Source organism: Mercenaria mercenaria, chromosome 13 (assembly GCF_021730395.1).
Source record: "Mercenaria mercenaria strain notata chromosome 13, MADL_Memer_1, whole genome shotgun sequence".
NCBI lineage: Eukaryota > Metazoa > Mollusca > Bivalvia > Venerida > Veneridae > Mercenaria > Mercenaria mercenaria.
This window is the reverse complement of record NC_069373.1, coordinates 78,376,138-78,392,729: the sequence shown is the minus strand read 5'-3', so window position 1 is coordinate 78,392,729 and position 16,592 is coordinate 78,376,138. Positions and strand designations below refer to the sequence as shown.

General features: G+C 36.8%; 1 protein-coding gene and 1 long non-coding RNA gene across 2 annotated transcripts; one reads left to right on the top strand and one right to left on the bottom strand.

The window, feature by feature from the left end:
• Nucleotides 1–798: 798 nt before the first annotated feature.
• LOC123528938 (probable methyltransferase-like protein 24) lies at nt 799–6,561 on the bottom strand. Its single transcript, XM_045309020.2, has 6 exons — nt 5,482–6,561; nt 4,136–4,257; nt 3,318–3,446; nt 3,030–3,104; nt 2,344–2,482; nt 799–1,796 (listed from the first exon to the last, which is right to left on the bottom strand). The coding sequence occupies exons 1-6, from the start codon at nt 5,614–5,616 to the stop codon at nt 1,491–1,493; spliced, it is 906 nt and encodes a 301-aa protein (XP_045164955.2). The 5' UTR covers nt 5,617–6,561; the 3' UTR covers nt 799–1,490.
• A 6,659-nt stretch (nt 6,562–13,220) lies between these two features.
• On the top strand, nt 13,221–16,592 carry LOC128548058 (uncharacterized). Its single transcript, XR_008366883.1, has 5 exons — nt 13,221–13,476; nt 14,287–14,405; nt 14,928–15,080; nt 15,455–15,551; nt 15,995–16,592. It is a non-coding gene; the product is annotated as an uncharacterized LOC128548058 (long non-coding RNA).

The window sequence follows — 16,592 nt, the reverse complement described above, 5'->3', positions numbered from 1 at the left end:
AAAACAAAAATACTCATTTTTGGTAAAGACAGAATCAGACGAAATTTGACTTTTTATATTGGAAACAGTCATGTAGAAATCGCCAAGGACTACAAGTACCTTGGCATTTATTTTACCAAGGGTGGATCTTACAACAAAGAAATATATTGCGGACCAGGGAAATAAAGCATTGTTTTCTTTTTTGAATGCTTCTGATGTTAATGTTTCTGAATGAATTTGCATATTCATTACTATAAGAATGTTAGAATTTAACCAATCAACGCCTCGTAATTCCCTGACCCAATTCTATTATTAGCATTCCTGTCAGTTGTTAAAAAACCGTGACTGAAATATTTGATTCCCACGTGCGCATTGATCAACTCTCCTAACCCATATAAATTTATGTAAATTCTCTTAAAAGTGTCTTTACTATAAATACAGAGTATTTATCCAACAAGCTATTTTTATTGTGTTCCTTGTGACTACAGTTGTATATCGAATATTTGTAATAGGCATAGATCTAATAATTATATTATTTTGTGAATTACCTTATGTTACAAATTACTTATGAACGGCTGTAATTTTATATGAACATTTTATAAGTATAAATTATAAAACTGTCTGCTAGCTGAATAGTTAATACATTTTGTATGTTTAACTGTCCCCTGGAAAATAGTTTTCTATGCATATAAACCCACATATTGTTGAATCTTTTTGCTTTGTTCTGTCATGTTGTTACCATGTTGTAACCTGACTGGAAATAAAAGTGTTTGTTGTTGTAATAATGATGTAGGTGATGAATTTCATCTTCTTTTTATATGCCAAAAATGTGTTAATGAAAGAAAAGTATTTGAAACGCTATTACTATGTTAATACGAACGTTTTCAAGTTGGAAGAATTGTTTTCTAGCACAAATATAACTGTACTGAACAAACTTAATACATTTGTCGACGTAATTATTAAGAACTTTTTACGCTAATATATTTATTGGAAAATTGGTAGGATACACTGTACAAAAGGTCTACATCTCATCCTTTGATATGTTTGTAGTATTACATACATGTATCAAACTGCTATATATATTATTGATACGTGTTTATAATACACTATAATTCATGCATTATTTTAACATAGAAAAACGAAAGTTTCAAAAAGCATGTAAAGTAACAGTTACATTTAAGTGAGAAGCAAAATGGTTGGGCCACAGGCTTTTTTTTCTTTAGCAGTAGTGACGGCCCTCCCCCAAGAGCAGGTTAAGATAACAAATGTATTGATAATTTAGTATAAACATCATTTTATTGTTATACCGAGAAGAATAATAAATAAAAACTTGATCTTTATCGTGCCAGGTGTAAGGACTCTTGTCCCAAAGTTAGTGCTTTTAATTAGAAAAGCGGGGGCTTGAACGCACGACCTAAAAGTGATGTTGTATTCAACATATAATGAGACCTGTAAAAGCAACGTTGCAAATGAGTTGGCCCAGGAAATAAAATTTTCCAGCAATCGAAATGTCATGCTTTCCAGTTCACGTTAATAAGTGATATTTCATTTACCGTTGTGATGAACGGATATGGGTATTTAAAGCGCCTCGTGGAATATAAATTATGTTCTTGCATAAAGATATGAAAACCATGTTCATATAAACGTCTTAAAATTTTAATTTGTTGTGAAACAGATACATCGCCCACGTTTCTTTCTCCGACATGTATTTCTATACTCAATTGTTTTACGTATTTCAGAACACCTGACTGGAACATATCTGGAAGTGCGTTCCATTCGGCACCTTCTACATCAATCTTGAGTACATCTATAACTCTCTAAAACAGACGATAAAATGTAATTAGAAGCGGCTCTTACGCCACCTTATTTACTTTCCTAATAAACAAAGAAGACTGCAAACCATGTTTTATTATCCAACAATTCACTGTTTGTACGTCACACTTATTACGTCGTAGCGTCAAATCCAAAAAAAAAAAAAAGAACCCACAAAAAAGCAAAATATTTGGTAGATGCCGTCGAGGATGTACGTAATGAATCTTGATAACGAGTTGGAATCGAAATGATATAATATGAAACTGTGATTTGCCCATGAATAAGATTATATCACTCTGGCTGTGCAGTGATTTTATTCAACGACAAACGAGTTTAAATTAAACGACAAATAATTTTATTCAACGACAAACGAGTTTAAATTAAACGACAAATAATTTTATTCAACGACAAATCACTGCTTGGGATATATTATTTCTTATATGATAACACAGTGCCATCATCAAGTACATGTATAATTTCATTAACTAGGAAGAAAATACAATTGAACAAGGGAAAATGTGTATAGTGCCTATATCATTGATAAATACATACTTTTTCATGATTTAGTTTCCTTCTAATATCATCCAAGGATTTCATTTTCCAGCCGTATTTATTTGTCTTACTGCTGTTCCAAAGCCCGGTAAGATGAAAATTTATTCCAGGAGGGAAACGCAGATTTTTTATTGGATGACTGCAACAAAATAAAAATTTTAGCTCATAACTTTATTTTCACATTTAATATCGATCATTAGCAAAGATTTATAATGCGAGAACAAACACTTAAGAAATTTGTTTCAAGAACTTCATTAAATTTCTTCTACATTTTACTACTATTTTCAAATTAAGCTGTCATGAATAGGATACAGTTCTGTTACTTAAGTGTAACAACTCGAAATAATGAGCCGCGCCATGAGAAAACCAACATAGTGCGTTTGCGACCAGCATGGATCCAGACCAGCCTGCGCATCAGCACAGTCTGGTCAGGATACATGCTGTTCGCTAGCAGTTTATCTTATTACAATAGGCTTTGAAAGCAAATAGTATGGATCCTGACCAGACTGCGCGGATGCACAGGCTGGTCTTGATCCATGCTGGTCGCAAATACACTATGTTGGTTTTCTCATGGTGCGGCTCAATTATGTTTCACCAGCACGACATTGATGTGGCCATAATTTTTTGTTTTACTTTGAACAAATCTATCTACATGTACTTAGAAATAACATAAATGTATATGTTACCTCGGATCAAATGTATGCACTTCACATTTGAAATTGCGTATAACGGACAGTTCAAAATCAAATTGAAAATTCGATCTGAAAGAAAAAAAATATTGACCTTTTAATAGATATAGTACTATGTAAAATATAAGTTTACTTGACAGATAATGGAACGTTTTAAACTTAAATATTTATAAAGCTGTTTTTCTAATACGGATTAACAAAAATAGAAAAAGAGTACACTATTATTTGTTTATTATTCAAATATCATTCAAATAACGTATAGTAGTTAACGTACAGGTTACTCACCCAAACGAATACACAAGACAAGGACGACGAGGTTTATAAATTCCATCCAAACAGATCTCTTTTCCACCATCTTTCATTGACCCTAGTCTTATTTGATTTCGACACAGGACTTGCAGTGTGTTAATGTATCTTTAAAGAAAATATTTTAGTTATGCATAACACAAACGACACGGCATTTAGATAACATAAATCATATCATAATTAGATATGATATACTTATGCAGATTTCATATGCTGTTTATTTCTTACTACGTTTTCTTTATATGGTTTAGCGATGTTCATTAACATCCAAGGTCAGGTTGTTTTTTTATGAAATGCTTACAGAGACTAAATAGCGAGACATTGTGATTTTGAGCGCAAAGCGTAAGCTTTTTCTGTTCGAAAACAACACACTACATTCAGATATTCCAAATATTCGCCTACAGCACATTAATTCTAACATTCTTCTGGTTTGTTCTCTTCGGCAGGAAAAACTTAGTTCAAATATATTTAAAACTTAGAAAGAACTGCTCTTCTAAAATGCTTCGAATATATATTAAATCGCTGTGGCGAGACTCCGCAAAATTTGTTAGTATATTTCTGCATTATGTATTCAGTAAAGGTGGCCTTTTATATAAAATTACTGAAATGACTTTTTGAGAGATACATTCAAGAAAAAATCTGTTTTATTTCTTTTCAAGATCAGATTAATATCTGTGTAACGTATCTAAGTTTAAAAAAGCAAACGAAATGCGGGATGGGGCAGCTCTGACAAAAATAATGCCCGCTACGGTTTAAACTTTACAAGAAATTTTGATTAAAATGAATTTCATACTTACTTCCAATACATCTCCATTAACTGAATTTGATTCATACGCATTAGAGTGTCATCATCGGCCAGAAGGAATATCTTCTCCTCTACTTTGCGCCTGCATACAAACTTGTCTTCAGCTGGTCTCACCTATTCAAGTTCAGACAACTAATTAATTAACAACAATTACATGTATATGTACTATATTTACAGTTCTTACATGGCCCGTTTTAGTTTCATATTAAACAAAAGAAGATATTATGAAACAAAGTGACAAAATGTACCCCTAGTAGTTTTCACATTATATGCTTAAAACGTTATAGCGGCGAGCACCGGAAAAGAAAACATCACAAGACAGGCAAAATGTATGGCGGATACGGTATACTATATAATAACCCAGGGTATTGTGTTAGACTCTAAATAATATATCTCAAAAAACGATTTTCTCTTGAATAGAATTATTGTCGCTGAGATGCGTATTAAGAATGGTATTTACTTAGTGTATTTACAAGTATACATTCTTCTCCAATCTACTTCATAATCTCTATAGTAAGTAAACGTATATGGCATGCAGGTGATTTTCTCACCCAGAATAAATAATTTCGTTTGTATTTTAAAGTCTTAGGACGAAAATTGATCTTCTACATTTATGTTAAAAAATGAAACATTTTCCGTATAGACTCTTACATGCATTATCTAACTTTCATTGTGTATTACCCAGACTTATATACTGTTAACACCCGAAACACAGTGCAACAAAATACACCACATTAAGACATACGCCTCAGCATTGAGTGATGTAAGCTTACGATTAATATATTAATGCATTTTTCATCAATTTTTCTTTTAATCATTAATGTCAATGGAATATAAGAAGTTTCAAAATTTGTTTGATCTGAATACAAATGCATTTTATTTTGATAAAAATAATTATAACTGAAATAAAAAAATAAATAAATAGAATGAGATTTTTCTTAAGATCTGTGCTGGACAAAATGGTGGAATGCTCTTCCAAAAGACCTAAAAGTTAATGCAAATAAAAATAGTTTCGGAAGCAAACACTGAAAACATCTTATTTTATACTAAGTTTTATAACTGATTTGACATACTAGAAGGCGTTGTACTTATCATTGTGTATGTAATTATGAACTTTATGAATCGCAAAAGAATATTGTATGTTATATTTTTGCTCTATACACATGTAATTATTTTTGTGAATGATGATGAAATAGAAAATATGCAGAAATATTTATTACAAAAACTTGAGAGAAACATCTAAGTCCATGGGGGGAAAATGAACTTTAAAATTTGGCTGTGCTAAGAACCAATTTGCAGAAACAAAAATCTATGATTATTAGAAAATGGATGACTTACCGAGGTAGCATTTGTCCGGAGAATTTGATGTCTCTGCCATGGTGAATTAAAATGTAAATTGTAAAGAAGACAGGTTGTGCTTAAAATAACGAGCAAGATAGAAATTAGTTTATAATTAGAATTGCTGAAAAGCATTTTAAATATTCATTGCAGTTCTGTCATTTAGTATCGAGTGCTTAAATCATACCCAAATTAATACACCATTTTCACTTAACCTAAATGCCACTCCTATTCGAAATCTTTTTTTCACTATAGCTATACAAATAATGTTTTTCTTCTATTGGGAATATTTAAACGGTTAAATGTAAAACTAAAATAATTCAGATCTATGTCCACATTAGATTAGGCCAAGTAAATTGTCCTGCATGTTTTACCGGTGGCAAATTTCAGGCAATAAAAACGAGAACGAAGAACAGTGGTAACAAAAAAAAAAAAAAAAAAAAAAAAAAGAACGGACATTTACCTTCAAAGGTGTGTTTGTCATACAAATATACACGAAAATATACAGACAACGTAGATAATATACTAGTACATAGAGACCGAAACAGACAGATACACTCACTGATCATACAGGAATAAAGTACGGTCAGTGGAAAAAGACCAACCCTAATCAATGTAGTTGATGGTATACGCGTCAGTTGAATCCCTTACTGATAAGAGAAAGAAAGAAAGTCCATCCATTATACGTTTGAACTTAACCGAACGGCCGATACTATGAAGTATTTGCAGTTGTAAAAGATAGAACCATCATTGAGCAGAAGACAGATATGAAAGTAGCTCAGTCCGAGTGGGATTGCAAAGGGTCTTCCGTCAGTCCCGTCGGACAAAACCAAAGAGGAAAGTGTAGCGTCCAAGTGCACAGGGTTTGAACATCAAACATGTGGTGTGGGGCCTCCGTGGCCGAGTGGTTAAGGTCACTGACTTCAAATCACTTGCCCCTCATCGATGTGGGTTCGAGCCTCACTCGGGGCGTTGAATTCTTCATGTGAGGAAGCCATCCAGCTGGCTTAGGGAAGGTCGGTGGTTCTACCCGGGTGCCCGCTCGTGATGAAATACTGCACGGAGGGGCACTTGGGGTCTTCCTCCACTATTAAAGCTGGAAAGTCGCCATATGACCTATCATGTGTCGGTGCGACGTTAAATCCAAAACAAACAAACAAAAGTGGTGTGTCCCAAACCACAAACGATCAAATAAGGAAATCGATCCCTCTACGGTAACACGCGAGATACCTTACGAAACTTTCAAATAAAAAGTTCTGTTTTTTCCGGCGCGTGCACTGAGCGATATTTTTCTGAGTACATAAAAAACTTGTCGAATCGCAGAGTCTCGCACTTTGTGAACAAAGTAACGACCGGGGTTGCTTTTATGTCATAAGGAATTTTATCTTTAAAGGGCTTGGTTCACTAATGTACTTAAATGGCACCGAATTTAGCCATATTATACATTACTTATTCTACATTGATACATATGCTGTTTGTAACAAGTAAACACAATGCTTCATATATAAGTAATAAACTTTGAAAAATAATGTGTTGTTGTGTTTATATATTACTCCAAACATGCCCCACTTTCCAAAAAAATGTGAATTTTCCATGAAATTTGAGACTTTATTTATGATTTTCGCCTTGGCGGCATCCTTTACCAATCTTAATATTTTAACCACTACTTCGTACATGAAAAACCAACAAAAAGTGCAAAAATCATCGTTGGTGAGCAATGCCGCCATATTCAAAAACGAAAAAAACGTCCGTCTCAGAGACACATTTTTATCCGAAATTACACAAGCCTCGATTTCGGTAAAATGACGTTGAAGTTGACGTCACTTAATTAGATATTTGTTTTCATTAATTTGTTTTTCAAGCAACAGCCATTAGAGCTAGTGTTAAAATCAATAATATCGGACGAAGATTTTTAAGTTTAAACGTTAAAACATTTAGTGAAATATCACAAACCTAATGAGTGAATTAGCGAATTGTTTCCCTTTGAAATCAACACGCCATTATCGGTGGATACTGTAGTGGGAACGTAGTTAGGGTTAGTTAGGTCACTGTAAGAGGTCACAGGAGAACCAGCCAATCAGAGAGGAGGATTCCTACCACATGGCCAGGAGGACCAATCACCAACGAGCAGCATCGCTTCACGACCAGACTCCATTGATTGTACATGTACTTTTGTATCATCCACCGAAATCCAGGGCCATCTGGGTAGTAAGTGACCTATATTGTAGTTATTTCTGCCTGTTAGGGTTAGGAACCTTTTCTGTCTCTAATAGGAGTGTCAACTCCTGTATAGCGAAGGCCATTTTCGCTATATTGGTGTCAGAAGTAATCGCGAACATCTCGCCTGGAAATTCCCTAGTAGGTCCCTGTCCGTTACGTAGTAGAAGGCGAAAGTCTTTGAACTGTCCCTTCGGCCAGGTTTTTTCTGAACAGGATTCCTGTGTAAGATTAGTAAGGGTTATTTCTATAATTTCTAGCCCGGTTTTATACAGCCTGCGGACTGTCAAAAAACTGGGAAAATCGCCGTAAGGCTCAAACGACTATTCTTTTGGGGTTATATCGATTTAGTTCGAACATTCTTTTAGTGGATTAAATTTTCTTCGACAAAAGAAATTGTTTTGTCATTTTTTTTTTCAGAAGTTTAAGCCTCGCGCACGGAAAACGTGCCAAACCGAAAGTACTTTCATTTTACGCCGGAAGTTCCGGTAACAACAACAACCGGTGACTTGGAATTTTTCAAAATTATTCAAAAAGTTATTTCATTCCATTCTATTCAATTCAAGGATAGAAAGATAGTAAGTGTTACTGTGTATTGTTTCTTTTGGTTCATTGTGGAAGGTATCCTTCCCTGTACATATCTTATTGCTGTTGCACCAAAGGTCAAAAAGAATAAAAATTAGAGAGGGTGTAGGGATATTGTCTGTTATTGAGGTTTTCAGAATTCAAGAAAACAAATAGCAAAACGTAGAGTATTTTAATTTACAACAGATATATCAGCTTTATACTTTATATCTAAGGTTATGGCTGAGAAAGTAAGTACTCCTTGCAGCAATACAAAATCCCCAGGTAACTCGGGTGGGACTGGGCCTCATTTGGGATGTTACCCGCCTTTGTGGGGATATGGGTGGCCTTCACCGGGAGGGGTAGCCCCTCACACACCGGACATGAGGGCAAATTGGGGGTTTGGATATTGGTCCCCAGGGGCGTTTATCCCAGTTCACACCAGGCATTACAGCCAATAGACAATTAGAATATTTTCCCCCTGAGGTGGTATCCCCTCACACACTAGGCGTGACGGCAGAAGATGGGCATGGGTGGTCTTCACCAAAAACAGTAGTCCCCCACACACCATGTAAGACGACCTATGATATGCCACCTGTGACACCAGTGCGGGCTGCATCTCCGGTAAAGGTCTTGAGCCAAGGTCATGCTAATAACCTCCAGTATCTCTCAGAAACACATGTCGGGTATCCCGTGACTTTTCCTGTAACTCCCCATGGGGCTAACTGTTCCTACAATTCGCCAATACGTAAAGAAAGTTATCACAGAGAATACAAGTTCTGGAGGGTGAAAATCAAGAACTAAAATACCAAGGGATCGCCTCCAAAAGAAAGTAGATACATTGACAGAGAAATGCGACATATATTGTGTTTGTGTGGAGTATCTGATGACTTGTACACGAATTCTAAGAAATAAAAATAAGTCCCTGAATGACAAATCATCATGGTGGAGAACTACTCCGACGAAATTGTTGAGTCTAGTTTAAAGAAATTTAAGGAAGATGATGAAGTCATAGGAGCCCTTAAGTCAGAAATTAAACTCCTGAATGAGAGTGTGCTAAGGGAGGAAGCCTCCTCACACTTCTCCAAATCCGAGATTTCCCCTGAAATGTGTGAGGTAAGTACCTCAACGGAATTGGGGGATTTGTCCTGTGATACTCCAGTTAAGGATCAGGTAGTGTGTCATGTGTCCCCCGGGTTCCACTAAAATCAGATGATGACCTTGAACAAATCATAGGAGTCCTCAAGTCAGAAATTAATCTCCTAAGGGAGAGTGTGCTAAGGGAGGAAGCCTCCTCACACTTCTCCAAATCCGAGATTTCCTGGAAATGTGTGAGGTAAGTACCTCAACGGAATTGGGGGATTTGTTCTGTGATACTCTAGTTAAGGATCAGGGTAGTGTGCCTTGTGTCCCCCGGGTTCCAATAAAATCAGATGAAGACCTGAACAGTTCTTTAACTTTCTGGACTTTGCAGAGCAGGATTTGTCCCAAGTTACTGAATGCAAATCATCAAGCTCTCTTAGAAGTGGGGAGAGTGTGGGGGAAAATGATAGTAGTGCTCTCATGTGGGGAGCATGTCTGAAACCTTGGGAGAGCAGGCAAATAGCTCTGGGGTTGTTAGTTCTTTATTGAGTCCAGATTCCAGTCTTGAGGGAGTCAGTGATGAGTCTCTGCAGAGGAGCAGTAGACTGACCAGTAGCCAGTTTGATAACTCTGCATCAGATAATGGTGGGAGTAATTTTGCTGACACCACTAAATTACTGATTCCCAACAAGTTAATTAGTGAAGGAGACCATTCACAATCAGAGACTGTACCCACTCATGATCTTTGCACTATGTGTGTTGGTTCAGATACTGTACTTAACCTTTCTCTGAGCGCCCCCAGTAATTTAGAAAATACGGCTACCATATTAACCCTTAATGCCAGCACCCAATGCAATATGGACAGTAATACAAATACTGTAACTACCATTCTGTCCAATGCCACATGCAATATAGACAATGCGGATACCGTAGTAGACCAACAGTCTAGCACCCCATATGAATTGGATGGTGTTACGGATACAGTACTTACCTTTCCTTCCAACGCCATGTGCACTATTAATAACACCGGTACCGTATCAGCCACAAACGCTAGCGCCCTAAACCATAAAGCAGATACCGTACATACCATATCTTTGGATGCCCCAGAAAGTATGGTTACCCTAGTCACTCCTGTCTCTAGCGCTCCACGTGCTCTGTACAATAAGGCAGATAATGTATGTAACACTTCTTTTAGTTCCATGTGTGCTATAGACAACATGGATGCTACAGTCATCCCCAGCTCTAGCACCCCATGTGATTTACACATTAATACTGATACAGTATCTTCTTATCCCCCAAGGCCTTGTTCAATTTAAACAATACGGAAACCGTATTCTCTCCTGATCCTAATGTCCAGTTAGCTTTGCACCAAAGCATGAACATTGCAAATACCCTGGTTGCAACAACCCTGTGCAATTTAAACACTATGGGTACTCAATAGCTCCAGTGTCCGAGTGCCCTGCAGATTGTGACAATAACAAAGATACGGTTTTTAGGGAGCAGTTATCCAATAATGTTCTTGAGCACAACACTGTGACTCTTTTTAATACTGGCCTGTATATTTTAATGGTAATTCAAGAAGATAATTATAGGAACTGCCTTATAATAAGATATCCTATAAGTGAAATTGATGTATCTCTGGTGGCTAAAGGAAATAGGCAAAATGATACGTCAGATTTGCCCAACTCGGAGACTGGTTTTTACAAGAGTAACTCTTTTGACAGCAAAGCTGGGACTTCAGACTCTAGGGTGAAGGCCATGACCAATGTCTTCCACTAAACTTCTCGCCAAGTTTATGCCAAACTAAAGCCCAGTTCAATACAAAGTCATCTGGACCTCAAGTGGCATCTGGGGAACGTAAGGTCATAGATGAATCGGAAATAGTAGGGAATCTTGTTACTAAAGGTCAAGGCACCGGTGGAAAGCTCAGAGGCCATTGTATTCCAAAGGTTTGCGGACCTGATACCAGCAGCTATGTTCAATATCAAGAGCATGGTAGGGTATTGCCCTTCAATCATTCTGGGAAATTGCCACCTTATCACGTTGGAGAACCAACAGTTAGTTTAATTCCTACCTGGCTTTGCCCATGAAGGTTCACTTGCTTGGGGGTTGCCGCCACCAGCAACCTTGTCATTGTACTCTGTACCACTCCCTCCCTCAGGGTTTTACTCGCCCCTTTGTTCAGAGATAGAAAGTTTGTACTACACTTTCCATTCACAGTCCAGGGTAATAATGTTGAATTCTGACAGGTTTAGTCAGGGCCTCATTGCCTCTGCCGCAACAGTTTCACATCATTGTGGAAATACTGAAAGAGAGGTTGTTGGTGTAGGGTCTCTGGGATGTGTTCAGGTCTCCTGTTCAGATGGACAGAACAGTAGGGCATGGTGTGCCAGAGTCTCACTTGTGGGTCTGATTGTATTTTGGTATCACCTGCTAACATTCCTAGTGTGAGACCAAAGTCTGTGCAGCCTTTATTTAACCACAGCATCCTTTGGGCTGTAGCAAAAACCTCTTCCAGATGGGGATGGGGATTCCGGGATCTGTCACAGGACCGGTCTGGTCTTAGCAATAGAGATCCTTGGGCTAAGGGCCTGGGGAAAGGGACTCCGGGTCACGGATCACCTACTTCAGATCCTTTTTCCTATACGGATCAGTAGAGGCAATGCCTCGTCCTTCAATAGACGCAGAAACTGCGTCATCTTCTTGGGGTCTCCCCAGCCTCCTGGTATCCCGGGTTTATCCTTGTTCTAGATGTAGAAATTGTCCATCTGCTCAGTGCACCCCAAGCCTCGTGGGCATCCCAGGTATATCATTGGGATAACTTGTCCTGATACTGTCAAGTGCTAAACTATTTCCATAGATTATAAATTCTATTGGGTCTCTTTAAACCTAATGCAGAATGGTCCAAACTTTAGACAGCTTTGCTTCTTAAGATCAATATGGGGGTCCCATGATCTTAAATGAGGTATTTCAATGACTGGGGAGTTCTCAGATCTGAATGTTTTGCTAGGTAAATTTTGTGGTATGTCCTGGTGTACTGCAGTATGGGTATCCCATGATACACTTTGATAAGACAGTTGTTCCGCAGGGTATCCCAGCACCTTAATGATTTATTATGCCTTTCCGGTAACCTTAAAGTTATAAGCTGATGTAAGTATGTGTAGTTCCTGGTATGCATTAGTATCGGTATAAGTTCTTCCCCTGGGTATCCCAGGACCTTAATAATTTAATATGTTTAATCTGGGTTACCCAGAAAATGATGAACTTAGTCAGTATGGGGATCCCATGACCTTAATTCCAGTTATTAAAAGAGATGTTTGGAACAACCACTTCTAAATGACAATCTCCTATGGGGAATCTCGTCCATGATTTCAGAAGTCCTTGTTGTCTGGTCTGTTTGGCACGAGATATAAAAATCGTTATGTGGGAAACCTCCATGATTATTATTAAGCAGGGTATCCCTGTTATGCCTGTCTCTGTGACGAACCCATCTATAGCCTCCCAGGCCATCTCTTTTCTGTGTGACTCACACGGACCCTGGTGACCAACTTTATAGAATGGGGGGGAGTTAGTAGTGGGAACGTAGTTAGGGTTAGTTAGGTCACTGTAAGAGGTCACAGGAGAACCAGCCAATCAGAGAGGAGGATTCCTACCACATGGCCAGGAGGACCAATCACCAACGAGCAGCATCGCTTCACGACCAGACTCCATTGATTGTACATGTACTTTTGTATCATCCACCGAAATCCAGGGCCATCTGGGTAGTAAGTGACCTATATTGTAGTTATTTCTGCCTGTTAGGGTTAGGAACCTTTTCTGTCTCTAATAGGAGTGTCAACTCCTGTATAGCGAAGGCCATTTTCGCTATAATACATGTCTGAAACTGGGTCAGAGAATACATGCAGTTATTGCTCTGAATATACGCGGATATTTAAAGTGCCTGGCGGATTTAATAATTGTTATGTTAATTTTCGTTATAAATTTATTCGTAATTGGAGGCAAAACAAAATGGACAGACCGCTTCGTTTGTTGACTTATCGAAGATACAACTTTGCAGCGAAAAATAGCAGTGTTGACATTTCGATTCGACTGTCTGCTGTCAAATACTTTTAATATCGTTCCTGTGTATTTGTAAGTTTTCATGATAGCAGAATATACTTGTAGCCAAGACAGTCGGGCATCTACTAAGTTAAGTAGGCCTACATTCTGTATGAAACTTTCTATCTATAGAATTTGTAAAGAGGTAAATGAACTGATGAACAGGAATGGGCTATTCCAGAAAATATCCACCCCTCCACTGTGGAAGCAGTTTTTTTTCGGAGAAAATTACCTCCCCCCCCCCTCCTGGAGACATTTTACCCCCCTCTCCCCCTTCCACACCCCGGTTACCTGAAAATACCCCCTCCCCTTCCTCCTAATACCCCCCCCTCCCCTCCTCTCGGGTTATTTCAGAAAATATCCCCCTCCCCCTTCCACACCCCGGTTACCTCAAATACCCACCTCCCCTTCCTCCCAATAGGATCCCTCCAAATACCCCCCCCCCCCTCCCCTCCCCTCCTCTCCTCTCGGGTTGTACCAAAAAAACTGCTTCCACAGGGAGGGGGTGGATATTTTCTGGAATAGCCCAATATTACAAGATATTGTACATTGTTTAAACTGTCACAGATGTGAACAATTTAATAATTACATGGTCATTATGCACAGTGGAATCTATGAAAATTGAAAATTATAGTACAATAACACAGGAAAAGTGGTGTTTTAAATTGTCACTTTTTGTTGTAATCATAGCAACTATAATAGACCTCCTGAAAATTTCTTAAAAATTCTACATGCAAATTACAATAAAAACTACTTTTTTCATTCTCACTACTGCCATTACTGGTAGACAACATGTTGGTAGGCTACTAAAAAAATGAGAAATTCTTTTTTTATACTTTTCAGGATAACCTCCAGCAGTAAGAAATATAAAGGCTCACTGCAGTTTTGAGTGCTCAACAAGTATTGACCCCATACTATGCTCAGCAAGTAGGGCCCTTGTATTTCTGTGAATCCTCATGCAGGTATAAGATTTTGAAGTTAGTGTTTACATTCATATCAGTGTCAGTATCCTCAAATGCACTTTTTCAATATCACTTTTAACTATGAAATTCCATATATCACAAAATTAAATTCCATAGTCTTTAAACAAATTATGACTCTATGAATAAAAGCTTCAGGCCTGCAGTGCACATTTTACATTGGAATTATAGTGACACCTTTGCAGAAATTTTGTCAAGTAAAATTATCTAAAGGAAGTTATGTTTTGTTAAGACTTGATATTACTAATTTCTATGGGTTTTTTTTTTTCACTGAACTTTCTGTAAATCCCTGAAATTGGGTTGAAAATACTGCATTGCTTTATAATAAAGATGCTATATCATAAGCACTGTGAATTGGAATTCAATTAAATTTTGATAAATACAAGTTAATGTTAAGCAATATCTATAAGAAAGGATGAACTGTTTGGTCAGTGTTGAATCACTCCACTTTTGATGAGAATTTAATACATTTCTTATAAACGTTTCTTGTTTTTGTATGAAAAGTACAGTACTGCTGTTGGAAGAGGAGCAAACAGTGTGGTATCTATGGTCCACCATCACTTCAAGCATCATGGCTATGGAGAAAAAGAATGTTTCATTACATATGGACAATTATAGTGGAACAAAATAAGAAAAGTGTTGTACATTTGTAATAAGGTAAGAATTCCCAATAAATAAAGAAATATTTATTAGCACACAGAATTTGATGTTGAAATATTTAATTTTACAGTGTGTTCATACACTTCAGTTTGGAAAGTCACTAGTTTCCAGTTTATATATATAATGTGTATAATTTTATCTAAATGAAAAATAATATCTCCACTGATAAACATTGAATTACAATTTGAATATTGCATACTTACACAACCATACTGTATTAAGACTTAGGTGTGTATGTAAGAAAATAAACTGTGTAGCTGGCATTTATTTGTTTTAATAAAGTGATGCTATGTTATATTCTAAGGACTCGCTATTGCTACTTAGAAGTTTTTGTTTAAGAATTCATTGTTTAAATATACCCGTTATTTTAGCTATGGAATGTGGCTTGTTATGATGGGTCTACATGATGACTTGGAGTACAACCTGATTGAGGCCCTGCATACAGAATTCAGTCCTGAACATGTTTAGGTATATTTGGCTTGAGCCTCTTTAATCAATTATGTTTTTATTAAAAATCAAGTATTGATAAAGCTTGCTGCAGAGATCATGTCTGTAAAGAGGCCACTTAAATTAAAATACCACAGTTTCTGTTTATGTTTGTGTTGTTAAAGAGTGTCTAGCTCACTGCAAGCAAGTTAATCAGAAATAACTTAATTCTAATAAAGTAACTGTTTTTTCTTAACCAGGTTAAAGAACTATTTGTTAAAATGAGATCAAAATCATGGCCCTTACTTGATGTAGAATATGTGCGATGGTTGAAGTTTTTCATAAAAAGAAGTTATTACTGTAATAAAATTCTAAAATGTTATTTAATGTAATTATGTGTGGGATGTCTTTTGGAATGCTGTTGTACAGGATTGATGAAAAGGTTATGTGTTTGTCTTAAATATTTGATACATTTATCATTACAGAATGTCTTCTGCATGACCTGGTATAGATAGTATTCTTGAAGGATTATAACTTCAACACATAGACGGAGATTAATATTTTTAGGCAGGGTGTTGGCATGACAGGCAAATTCACCAACCGTATTACCATTCCTGAGCTGGATGCCAGTCGACAGTGGTACTTGTATAATGAAATAGCGCCCCTTTGCAGCAACAGCAATGTATGCTCAAACCAGCAGTGTCAAAGCCATTAAAATTGATAATTCAAGTTATTTAAAACGAAGAATGAATGGAAAAAAGTGTTTAACATTTAAAGTAATACAGAGAAAGAGCTCTGAAATTTTGATTAATTTGAAAGTGTTCTTGATTTTTTGAAGATGTACTAGACCCAAATTCCATATATTTGAAAAAGAACAAATGATACATATAGTTTATGTAAACATTGAATTAACAACTTTATGGTGTCAACAGTACTATGCATTTGTTAAATATTGACTCACTATATACATGTAAGGCTGAACACAGTATAAATGTGAAATTCCTCTAAAACACTGGAAGATTTTTCAACAATAATTGTAACATACATGGTAGTAATGTACATTTTTTTCATTACGACAGTTGG

Bases quoted from the DNA above. Each gene is read 5' to 3' on its own strand.
- LOC123528938 (XM_045309020.2), bottom strand. From the start codon at position 5,616: ATGCTTTTCAGCAATTCTAATTATAAACTAATTTCTATCTTGCTCGTT. The intron at 3,447-4,135 runs GTAAGTATGAAA...TTTTCTTTAAAG, and splicing joins TTAATGGAGATGTATTGGAA to ATACATTAACACACTGCAAG. The intron at 1,797-2,343 runs GTATGTATTTAT...CGTCTGTTTTAG, and splicing joins GGAAACTAAATCATGAAAAA to AGAGTTATAGATGTACTCAA.